The sequence below is a fragment of the Furipterus horrens genome, unplaced genomic scaffold (genome assembly GCF_987537825.1).
Source record: "Furipterus horrens unplaced genomic scaffold, mFurHor1.1.pri manual_scaffold_2, whole genome shotgun sequence".
In the NCBI taxonomy this organism is placed as follows: Eukaryota; Metazoa; Chordata; class Mammalia; order Chiroptera; family Furipteridae; genus Furipterus; species Furipterus horrens.
This window is the reverse complement of record NW_028327172.1, coordinates 27,116,141-27,129,368: the sequence shown is the minus strand read 5'-3', so window position 1 is coordinate 27,129,368 and position 13,228 is coordinate 27,116,141. Positions and strand designations below refer to the sequence as shown.

The following is a 13,228-nucleotide window of genomic DNA, read 5'->3' as shown; positions in this document are numbered from 1 at the left end:
AAAAAGTTATTTCTGTGTTTTCAGGAATTGAAACAGCATGCTTGTATGTTGATGAGGGTTATCAACTAGAGGGAGGAGCAGAGACTGGATTCGATCCTGTAAGGAGAGTGCTTAGGGCAATTACTTGGCGGATGTCCTGAGGTCACTGAGAGGAATCATGAGTACTGTATAAGAAGAGGAGATGGGCTTAGTTGGAAGTGAAGTTAGTTCATCCGAGTGTCAGGCCCGAAGTCAGAATATATGAGTCCAGATGCTGGTAGGTGGGTAGAAGCTGTGGAATGTTTTTTCAGATTGTTTTCATCTTTTCAGTGAAATAGGAAGCGAAATTACCAGCTGAGAGTGAGGATTGGAGGGGAGGTGTTGGAAGACAGAGTTTGAAGTGACAGAATGAAATATGCAATAGTTTTGTAAGAGAATGGGAGAATAAGATAACCAGGGAAATATATTTTGACCGTTTGGCAGCATTGAGGATCTGCATGAGGTTATTGTTCTGAATTTGAAGGACATCAGTTCCCATTTTGACATGTTTTTACCTTCAGTTGTGCTTTAACTGCCTAGGCATTTTAATAAAACTTATGGCCATGTTACAGCTCTATCAAAGACAGTATTTTTAAAAATAAGGATTCAAAGGTTTAATACCGTGTCTCTGAGGCAATTACTAATATTTTTCTTTTGACTTTTTCCTTACGCAACATTAATCCTGATTTTAAAAACAGAAATATGAACAAAAAGCAGCACATTCCATTAACATAACCAAGTATGTAAAAATTAAAAATGATTTTAACAATCAATCCCATCCCCTTGATTACATATTAAAATCCCAGAGGAGAGAGATTGGTTCATGGTACATAAGATTCTGTACAGTTCTACATATAGCATTTTATGATTAAACTTTACCTTATTTGTTTTCTTTATAGCCAGATTATATATCAGACTCCACCTTATAATAAGACCAGAGGGTATTACTTGTTCAGAATTTGGCAATCATACAGGAACAAACAGCTAGGAGCTTTAGTTGTAGGTATTTTCTGCAGAACAGGTGTATAGAAGTTTTGCGCTAATTCCCAGCAGATGCTCAGCCTATCTTCTCTAATATACTCAAGAGCTCAGCTGAAGCAAAAGTAACTTATCCTTGCATAATATCCCTCATATCATTGTTAGAAAAATGGCACGTCTGTTGCCTGGTTACCTCTTTATTTTCTTAATTACTTCTCCATAATGTTGAGTTTCATAAGATATATCAACCCAATAGAAAATGCAGAATTACTCTTGGTTACCCCTGTGATTACTTTTCTAATTTTCATTTGGAATTTTAAAAATCTAGATACATGGAGTTGCCCTGGCTGGTTTAGCTCAGTGGATTGAGCGTCGGCCTGCGAGCTAAGTGTCGCTGGTTCGATCTTCCAGTCAGGGTACATCAGAGAAGGAAAACTCTGACTCCAAAAAACCTCCGCTGCCTTGCGGCATACCTCTTCTGGGGAAAGGCTAAGGGAGTAAACCCCGACAGAAAATCCGGAGCCGGAGTCCCTAAGGCGGTTTGACATTGTAGTCAACACCGGCAACTCCTGCGGCGCACCTGAAACCAAGCTGTATCGACTCCGTCTTTCCCTTGGACCCTTCAGCTGCGAAGAGAGGGGGGGTCTGCTGCATGGGCAACAGCAGACCCTCCATATCACCCTGCCCAGGCTCTGTAGCTTCAGCTCCACTGGAGAGGACACTCCAGCGTCATCGCAAGATGTCAATTCAACACGGGAGGAGACAGATGCCGTGTCACTCCCGAGTCGGACTGCACAGCCATTCTCGGCGGTGCAGATAGACACTTAAGAAGCTACACCATCGTCTCTCGAGACGGACGGCTGCCGACGACGAGATACATGGAGTCTTGTCCTATCTTTTTCATAGTCTCATAACCTTGGTTAAGTAACTGAGCCTTCTGGGCCTCTAGTTTCTTAACCTAGTAAATTATATTTTATTAGGTTTCTTTTGAGGCTTGACAACATTTCTATAGGAATGCATATTTAAAAGGAATTATTATTTCTAAATGGAGATGTCACTTAGAAAATTGCCTTTGAAGGTATTCTTGGAGCTATATCTTAAAACAGAAGTAGTTTTTCCATTGACCTGGTGGGTAGGCAAGGCATTCTAGGAGCAAAAATACATTGACCAAAATTTCAGAGGCAAAGAAGTAGAGGTTCAGGGAATTCTGGTGATTTATCATGGATACAAACCAAACAGGACAGGGAGAAAGCAAAGAGAAATATGCAGCTTTTAAGGATGGAGGGCAAGATATTAAAAGAATCTGTTACTCACCCAGGGAAAATGTAATTGGAAAATCTAACGATTCTAAGCTCTTTCAGAGATGACAGCTAAATCAACTTGCATAACAGCAAATAATTTCTAATGCAATTAACTGGAAGCTGTGTCCTCCCACATACTTTTTCATAACTAACTTGACCTATACCACATAGTAGTTTTAACAGCAGCTATAATCAACATACAAGGCTCTTTAAATGAAGGATTTTCTACTGTCTTTCTGCTCTGCTGAGTTTCTAAGCAATTTTTTTTTCTTGTTCTTTTGTTCCCTCACACAGGCTTGCAAAAGTGCTCATCTCATTGTGGGCTTGAGAAGAGCGTGTGGGCTGCCAATGGCAGATATAACGAAGGTAAGGTTTGAGGATGGGTTTCAGGCAGTCCTACCACTTTGCTCTTCAGTATAATAAAGAAGCAACTTCAGAGTTTTTGTGGGGTGTGAAAATTTAACACAGATTTGCAGCATCATAGACATATTATTATCAATGTACTTCATCATGCAGCTTGCAAAGCACATTCACATCTATAACTTATTCAGTTCTACTCTAAACTTCTAGTAAAATTGCTTTTTCTTACAAATGTCTAATACAAGATCATCCATACAAAAATATCTGTACCACTTGTTTCTAAGAAATGTGTTTACATTATAAAATGATAACTTGGTAATCTCATAGTAACTATTAATAAATTAATCACCAAAAGGGCACTGTGCAAGTCACTTAATATATACTTACTTATACATTTTAATATAAGATATTTAATGTAGATTTTATATGGGAGCTGTTTAATTTATATAGATATTAGTACACACATATGTATACATAAAACAGAAAAATGTTCTAAAAGCCCACACATTATAATCAATCAGATAAATTAAAAATATACTTAGCAAACCAACTTCTTACTGAGGTCCAGTCCTCAAGATAACAAGGCTATTGATTAACATTGATTGGCTATTGGTTAATGTCAATTAAATTGTTAAGGGTAGGCAGAGAATAGGTCATTCAGAAGGTAGATAGTTCAAGCAAGAAAACATAAAAACAGAGAAGCAAACGCTGACAATACTTGTTAGGAACTTTTCATGGAAGAATTTATTCTGGCCCAAGAGATCCCCTGTCCCAACACCAAACTGAGATGAGTGCATTGAGCCATCATAGCTAATGCTATTAACTTTTCAAATCATTGTCTTGCCTTGGTTCTAGGCTTAACAGAATCTATTTTCTAGTGTGTATGGTATGAAAGTGTGTGTTCAGAAAGTATATATACTGGATATATGCTATGACTGCTAGTCCATAAAACAGTACTATTTTCCCTAACATAAACATACTTTTATTGGTACTTTATTTGTAAGATTTTATTCCAGGTTTATTAAGATATTATTGACATATAACATAAGTAAGTTTGAGGTATACAATGTGATGACTTAATTTCACTTTATACAAATGTATTAAGTAAGGTTATATAACAAGGTTCATTAACACCTCCATCCTCTCACATGATTACCTTTGTAGTGGTTGTAGTGATGATGACTTTTAAAATTTACTCTCTTAACAACTTTCAAGTATATAATACAGTTTTGTTAATTATAGTCACCATACTGTGGATTAGGTACCTATAGCTTACTCATCTTTAATTGGAAGTTATACCCTTTGACCAAAATCTCTCCATTTCCTCCACCATCAGCCCCTGGTAACCACTATTTTATTCTGCTTGTACTGAGTTTGTCTTTTTAAGATTCTACATATAAGTGGGAACATAATTTGTCTTTCTTTCTCTGATTCATTTCACTTAGCAATGTACTCAAGGTCCAACCATGTTCTCACAAATGACAGAATTTTCTTCTTTTCTATGATTGAATGATATTTTATTGTATATATGTATATCATACTTTCTTTATCCATTCATCTACTGATGGGGACTTGCGATTCCATGTCTTGGCTATTGTGAATAATGCTGCATTGAACTTGGGGTTCGTTTCTTTCTGATAGCCTTTTTTTTATTTCCTTTGGATATATATCCAAAAGTGAGAATGCTGGATCATATGGTAGTTTTTTTGTTTTTTGTTTTTTTAATTTTTGAGGACTCTCCAAATTGTGCCAATTTACATTCCCATCAACAGTACACAAGAGTTCCCTTTTTCCACAGCTTCTCAAACACTTGTTGTCTCTCTATTTTTAAAAATAGCAATTTAAACAGGTGTGAGGTAATATCTCTTTGAGCTCATTGTGATTTTGATTTGCATTTCCCTGATGATTAGTGATGCTGAGCACCATCTATGAACCTGTTGGCCAATTGTAAATCTTTGGAAAAATGTTTTTTCAGTTGCTTGCCCATATTTTATTGAATTATTTTTTGTTCATTTTTTCTATTGAGTTGTATTATTTTTTATATACTTTTTTAATTTTAACCCCTTATCAAATAGATTGTTAAAATTATCATCTCCAATTTTGCAGTTTGTCTTTGTGTTTTGCTGGTTTCTTTGCTGTGCAGAAGCTTTTTTAGTTTGATGAAATTCCATTTGTTTATTTTTGTTTTTGTTGCTTTTACTTGTGTCAATTTTTTGTGTTATCCAAAAAAACATTGTCAAGACTAATGTCAAGGAGCTTTTTCTTTATGGTTTTTTTTCTAGTAATTTTACATTTTCAAGGCTTATATTTAAGTATTTAATTCATTTTGAATTAAATTTTATGAGTGATATAAGATAGGGGTCCAATTTCACTTTTATGCATGACAACAGTAGGCCAGTTTTTCTCTGGTATAAAGTTTGCTATTATCTTCTTTCTTTACTATTTAACATTACTCATTATTTTGCTTCTAAATGGCTTCCTTCTATTAAGTTCTACATACCCAAAGAAAGTATTATCAGAAGTTTCTACACATCCAGAAAAAGGATTATGGGATTGAAATTAGCAAGGAGAAATGGTAAATCATTGAAGAATCACATGAATAAAGACAAGCTCTTGAATAATATTAATTACAATAAGAATATTAGAGAAACTGGTATTTCCTGAGTTATTTTGCATGCCAACTGCCTTGTTAAGATTTTTGTGTGGGTTCACCAATTCCTCCCAGCAACTCTATAAGGTCAGACTACTATCGTTTACAGGTAAAGTAAATGAAGATTATATAAGTGATGTAACTTGTCTGTGGTCTTGCTACTTCTGCCTTCAAAAGGGCCCAAACCAAGACTTGAAATCAGGTCTATCTCCTGAATTGACAGAGCTCTTGACCATGGACAGATATTGGCTTGATCTTAAAAACTAGTGACACACAAAATTTCTACCTACTGTAGAAATCCGGATTAGAAGCATTGTAATTGTTCAGTGCTATATGAGATAAGGGGTTACAGTATCCATCCACATTCAAGGCCAGGTTCTGTGATGCTAAAATTAGCACTCTTTCCAAAAGTCAGGATCTTTTAAAGCATTGTAATAAACATTAAAGACTTATTGCTAAGGCTCAAAAAAATAAAATATATTCAAGCATATCTCTTAAGGAGTAACAGAGCCAAAATTCTAACAGATCTTCTGAGGTGAAGCTGCATACATTCCTAGTTGTCTCCCTGTTTGGAAACCAAAGACCAAGCATTATGTTACACATAGCAATCACCACACTAAAGGTACAATTTGGTGATACATCTGTTGAAAAAAGAAGAAAAGCTAAAATAGGACTAATAATTGGGAAGACATGAGTGACTGGCATAAGATAATCAGAGAACAAATCATGATTCTATTAAGTGCAGAATTATTAAGAATGAAGAAGCTCAGAAGAGACTATGTGTGGACTGGTATGTTCAGGGAAGAGGCAGCACATCAACTAGGCCTCAGAGAACTTGCATGATGAACAACAGATGAAGAACATTCCTAAAAGAAGTAACAGAGAGAAGTATTTTAGGTTATTTTTGTGAGGCAGGTAAAGCAATATATTCTGACCCAATTTGAGAGAGTGTACTGGGTAATGGAGAGAAAGCTGGTGTGGATAAAGTAGTTTAGGCCAGGATATAAAAATTTTAATGTTTAATTTTGTTTTATCCCTATGTCTGTGTAACTTAATAAATGCATAGTTGTGGTAACATACTTCCTTTTGAATATATAGTTTTATTTTTTCCCTTTTTGGCTTCCTTCACTTCCTTTCCTTTTCTATCCAGCCATGTTAAACCACCCACCTATCTTAACAACCTAGTCTGTAGCTTTTTATATATTTTCCCCTGTTCAAGTAATCAGACTCCGCAATAGAATAAATCATAACTTACCATATTGCTGAATATGAGTTTTGCAACTAGTGTTTTGATATCAAGACCAATGATGCAATAAACACCCTCACATACAGGTCATTACTTATGGCTATGTTGTTTGTATAGACTTCTAGGATATGAATTGTTGGTTAAAATAGTCTCTAATGCTTCACAATTTCAAAGCCATGTATGAAAGAATGCTTTTCCCATATACCCTATTACAATAGGTATCATGGCTCCTTTCCATTTTTGCTAATGTGAATATCTTAAACATACTCTGTTAGACAATAATGGTCCAAGATGGGATGTTGAGGATCAGAGCAAAGGCACTAAGCAGATATTATGAAGCACTAATATGGCAGACAATTCAGAGCCTGTTTTGGAATTTGAAGTGGGACCAGGATGGAATGGTGGTGGAGCAGCCTATGGCAAGGCTCTTACCTCTGTGACTGCTAGTGCCATGGCATTTCTATGGTGAAAACGCTGGACATGGTACCAGGAAGAACAGGGGTAACTGGAATCTGCCTCCCTTCAGCATGCCTAGTCTTGAACACATTTCTCTTTTATTATGCATTAACCTGGAACCATACAAGGAAGGAAATTCTGAACACAGGTAGACATGACAAAGCACATATTCAATGTTTCTAAATGTACATAAAATACAAAGATAATACAACTTCTGTTAAATGAGGTTTGCTAATTGTAGTAAATCATATAGATGTTTCATTCATTTGTTTGGTGTACTATATTGTTTAAATTTTTATAAACATATATTGTTTTCTATTGCAATCACAATCTTACTAATTTCTTCATTGTCTAATAGTTTTACTTTCGTGTTCAAAGCCATATGGTTTGATACATAAAATATATGACTGTTATATCTTACATATTATACCTTTATCCTTACTCAATGTCTCTTTAATATCTATCCTTCTAATGTGAAATTTCATTTTGAATGATATTAATATTGTTAAACTTGCTTACCTTTTAATTTTCATTTATCTCGAATCATTTTTCCCACCAATTTATTATTTTGCCTTAAATATCTTTATTCATTTCAATGTACAGTAGTCCCTCTCTATATCGCAGTTCACTTATTGCGGCCTCACTGTGTCACAGGATTTTTAAAAATATTATATTTAATTATTTATCGCGGGTTTTCCTCTGTATTGTGGGATTTTGCAGTGCTGTATATGTATGTTGTTAAAGTTACGTAGGTTTGAGAATGTAGAATATGTTTAAGAATATAAGTAGTGTTTATAAAAGTGTGGAAAAGGTTAATAAGGGACTGGGAATGGTTTATTAATGTGTGGGAAGGGTTTATAAAGCCTTAAAATATATATAAGTACTAAAATAAATGTAAGGTTCCTACTTCGTGGATTTTCACCTATCGCAGGGTGTGTGTGTGTGTGTGTGTCTAGAATGTAATACTCGTGACAAGTGAAGGAATACTGTACATATCTTGATTTTAATCAAATATAAGTCTCTGTCTTTTAGTGGAATAAATGAATCTGTTTATATTTGAAACATTTGCTGATATACTTGATTTTATTCACTGTCTCTTGCTTTGAACTTGTTATTTATGTCTTTTGTTGTGTATGCATTTTCCTTTACCTTATTTATCTTGGTTTGATTAAGGTGCAATATATTTCATATTTTCTCCTAGGACAAATTATCATTCTTTTCACATTCATTAAGTATTATATTCATTTTTTTCCTGTCCTCATAATCAGATGCTTTCAAACAAATTGTTTTGTCTATTAAAGTACATACTTCCATTGGACTCTTATTTGATCCCCTTCCCAATTAAAAGAAGGTTTCGGATTATTTTCACTTTACACTTTTCTTTTCTCGTTCTCCCATCTCTCATTATACTCCTGTAACATTTTCCTTCCCCCACTTCCAACTACCTGGATTTGTTGAGAGAATTAACAACTAATAAAACTCTTTTATAGTGTTCCCTTTCTATTCAATATATTTTAATAGCTCTATGATATGTATCCCTGGAAAAAGTGTACTATTAACTTGAATTTAATCAGATATATAAATAGATAAACATTGTATACTACAATATTTATTCTTCTTGTTTTATCTTGAGGTCTCTCTCCTGATTCATCTTACTTTTTTGTTTTTTAGTAGAGTCTTTCCGTAAGTGTTTAATCAAACAAATTATGTATGTTATATATTCCTCAAATTATTGAAAACTCTCAAATGTATTCCTATACTTGAGAATAAATTATATCTTTCCTAGGTATGTGATTCTAGGATGAAGTCCCTTTTATCAATCTGATGTCAGTCTCTTTTCTGTTTTCCTTAGCTAATTTTACTGACTTCCAAATGACAAAATCTAATTTGGCGACTGGAAAATATAGTCACTAGAGTTAACAGGCAAAATTTCCTGAAAGAGACCATATGCAAATCCTTGTTTTTATAGTGCAAAATGTAACACTATAAAATTTTTCCAAATTTTCAGTAATTGTTTTACAATAAAACACCACAAACTTGGAAGACTTAGAACTGGGCTTACATAAGCATTTACTTTCTAATCTTAAGTAATTGCAAAGATGTACTGTTTCTCCTGATATAAAGCTTGCAAAGACTAAAAATATATATCCTGGTTGAATTTGGCTCAAAGATTTCAAATATATATATTTTAAACATACCGAAAAGAAAATATGTAGCTTTCTTTTATTACTTAGAGAAAATTTATAAAGGGAAGAAGAAAAACATTATACAGGGTTGGGCAAAAGTAGGTTTACAATTGTTGGTATGAAAAATAATACATTAATAATACAAGAATAAACTGTGTTGTGCATACTCATAACTGTAAATCTACGTTTGCCTTACCCTGTATGATATAGAGTTTGATTTGCTGGAAGTTCTTCAAGGTGACATGATGTAATCAATTATACAGTGCGCTTAATCTAGATTTCTTAGATTTACTTCAATGAATACAAAGGTTGTAATTGACATTGATTATTGATACATAAATGGTTTCAAGTTGCCAACATTGCTTTTAAAGTAAATGTAATGCTGTGTCATTAGTTAAATAAAATTCAATAGTGTTTTCATCCTATAACTTTTGTTTTGGTAAATTTATTTCTCTATATAATATTATAGTGTCTAATTTCAGACTGTACACAAGTTCAGATTACCACAAAGTTTCTTTCAGCAGATGGAGTCAAGGGGATTTTTTGTACTATTTCTACAATTTTCCTTCAGAGGAGAAAGAGTAATAACCTGGTAAAACCGGTCATAAGGATTGTATTTATGAAGTAAGAGAACATAAAATTCTCTTCCAGCAGATAAGAATCCTAGAACACGAGGGGTGTAACAGATCTTAAAGAGCATCTATTGCATCCACGTTGGACAGCGTGCCAATTTATATACCAGGGTAACTTTGTAGGCTTTAAACTCCCCAAAACAGTGCCCTTCATCTGAATTTCTTTGCTGGGTTTAAAAGGGAAATGCCACGGCAAAGTGTCAACTTTTTTTCAATTGTAAGTCTGAGCTATAATTGGATTGGAAAAGCATGATAATATTTTGTATTCAAATCATTTTTAAATACTTGTTATCATTTTTCATTTTGTTTTTTACATTTATTTTTCTAACATAATTAATACATATTTGATTGTTAATATGACCACATAACTTCCTGTCCAAAGCAGGACACTTTCAAAAGTTTCAGGCTCTTAATTATACTGTGACTAAAGACAACCCAGAATATAATTTCCTTTAAAAATGAATGCAGAATAAGGTTAAAATACTGGTAAGCAAAATGAAAAAAAAACAAAATCAATATCTCCTCCATGCACACTTAGCTATATTTTGAGTTTTATCATTACAGATATATCTTATGCTATGTAATATTTTGCAGAAGTTGATCTCACACTGGATATTCTTTGCAGTCTGCTTTTAGCAATAAACAATATATGAAACATTTATTTTAGTAAATAAAATGTATGCATGCTATCTTTTAAAAACATTGCTCAGTATTATGTTAATTTCTTTGGAAGAATGACAAGCCAGCAAGCACATTCCTTGCTCCAGCTGAACTGGTTATGTTCAAATAGATACACAATGTATTCACAACCAGTCACTCCAGCTTCTCAGGAGTCAAGAATATATTATCTCTGAAAAGTAAATAAGTTACGACGAAAGCTACCTTCACCTCACCTGCTATTGGCAAATACCCAAGCAATCAATATAGCACAGTCCTAGGCCAGTCAGCCAGAGGCATCCAGCTGTCCGAAGACTCTAGCCATAAACTAGTACCACCACACCCAGAGCACCAGCTGAGTATCAGCGCTGCTCAGAAGCACCCAAATGTGGCATAATGGTTGATATAACCAGAGTATCAGTTTAAGTGATTCCTTCCCCCACAACCAACTGAGCAGGCATAGAAATAAATGATTAATTATAACATTCTTAGATTTTCAGAGAAAAGTCACAGCAAAAACAGTCTTTATGAAATTACCTGCCTGGCAAAAATGAAATCACAAAGCAGTGCAAAGCCACAGTCTTGCATGTAACTTTTGAAAGGCAATTAGTAAACTGAATTTGAATGTCTTATTAGACTCCTTTGACAAATAAAAAACAATAATTGAGGATCAGGTAAATGTGTATTTGATTAGCTTTTATGTGTCAAACCATCTTTTAGGGACCATGAGAAATAGAAAAATAAGTCAACACAAAGTCTTCCTTAAAGTATTTCTTCTGAACTAAGAGAAAAGTCTGAGCCTACTTTCAAAACCTTATATACAGGGTGGGGCAAAAGTGAGTTTACAGTTGTGAGTAAATAAAAAAAGAGCCACATTAACAACTATAAACCTACTCTTGCCCCACGCTGTACATATAAGGCATGGTAGAAAACGTGGTTTAAAAAAAAGCCATGAAATAGGGTTATTTGTAATCTATGGGAATTAAAGGAGGTTGAATCCACATCTAACTGGTTATGTAGTGGGTGGATGTGGATAAAGTAAGGCTTCATCCTAGAAATGGCATCACTCTAGGGCCTTGAAGGATGGGGTAAGGGTTGAGAAAAGTCATGAGCAAGACAAAAGATTTAGGATGAAGATTCCAAGAGGAAGAAACAGCAACAGCAAAAGCAGAGAGGCCTGCGAGGGAAAAAAAAACAAAAAACAAAAAACATTGTAGGATCGTAAGAGTTTGTAGAGAGTCTTAGAAACAAGATTGAAAAATGCTGAGAGCAGGTCATGGAGCTCCCTGGCTGGTCGTCGGCAGCCGTCCGTCTCGAGAGACGATGGTGTAGCTTCTTAAGAGTCTATCTATCTGCACCGCCGAGAATGGCTGTGCAGTCCGACTCGGGAGTGACACGGTATCTGTCTCCTCCCGTGTTGAATCGACATCTTGCGATGACGCTGGAGTGTCCTCTCCAGTGGAGCTGAAGCTACAGAGCCTGGGCAGGGTGATATGGAGGGTCTGCTGTTGCCCATGCAGCAGACCCCCCCTCTCTTCGCAGCTGAAGGGTCCAAGGGAAAGACGGAGTCAATACAGCTTGGCTTCAGGTGCGCCGCAGGAGTTGCCGGTGTTGACTACAACGTCAAACCGCCTTAGGGACTCCGGCTCCGGATTTTCTGTCGGGGTTTACTCCCTTAGCCTTTCCCCTGAAGAGGTATGCCGCAAGGCAGCGGAGGTTTTTTGGAGTCAGAGTTTTCCTTCTCTGATGTGCCCTGACTGGAAGATCGAACCAGCGACACTTAGTTCGCAGGCCGACGCTCAATCCACTGAGCCAAACCAATGAAAATGGACCTGATTCTATAGGCAACTTGAAGAAATATTTGTTAAGTTTTTGTAGGGACATAAGACACAAACTGTTGTTTAATTCATCACCAACCACCTACTTTGATCCATACATCTGTCTTCTCTTGATGCTGTCTCCTTAAGCAAATTATTTTGTGTTCTTGTCTCTTCAAAATATTATGTGGTAAAACCATGTCAGGCCAGATTCGAAGGAGGTGGAGGCTGCTATTTTCCTCTATTGCTTTCTCTTAGTCTTACATCCATCAGGAATGCCATTTCAGAAGGCTTCTCTGAGCACACAGTGAGAATATCAGCAGAACTAATCTGCTTAATTCTGTTGTCCTGTTGCTTGTGTCCAGGAAACATAGACTTTTGGGGGAAGCAATTTTTGAATTGTCTTCCACACCCCCATTTATCACAGCACATGTTTGTTTTCTTTTTAAGAGCTTATATGTGTCTTTAATATGGTGTGGATAGCAAACTAGAACCAAGAAAATACTTAATATATTAATACAAATATATTACAATATAGACGCATTTAAAATATATGTAATATATTTTCCTTGGCTTTACATAAGAAAGAATACAATGCTCAGGGTACTAAACAAGCATTTTTGTGGAAGTCATTTAAAAATTTTAACTTCCATTTTTACTTTTTCATTAGTAAGCATTTATTAAGCTTATGTGGCAGGAACTATACTGGTCTCTGAAGGAACAGATACTCTATACTTAATCTTCCTTCAAGGAGACCATAGTCTCCCTTAATAATATCTCCCAGGGACATCTGTCCCTCCCTTCTGTTCCTTACTCTTTGCAGATAGACCCATTACCAATATTACTTGGCTATTTTACTTCAATCATTAATACCTTACATAACTGGGTTCTAAAAAGGAACTAACAGCAAAGAGAATTTCTATTTCT

At 35.2% G+C, this 13,228-nt stretch overlaps 1 protein-coding gene across 1 annotated transcript in view; it reads left to right on the top strand.

Moving 5' to 3' along the window:
- Positions 1–13,228, top strand: part of ANO3 (anoctamin 3) — a 284,046-nt gene that overhangs the window by 61,673 nt on the left and 209,145 nt on the right. The window contains exon 2 of the mRNA XM_090263144.1: positions 2,592–2,663. Within this exon, the coding sequence (XP_090119270.1) occupies positions 2,592–2,663 (72 nt within the window). The remainder of the gene's footprint in view (positions 1–2,591; positions 2,664–13,228) is intronic.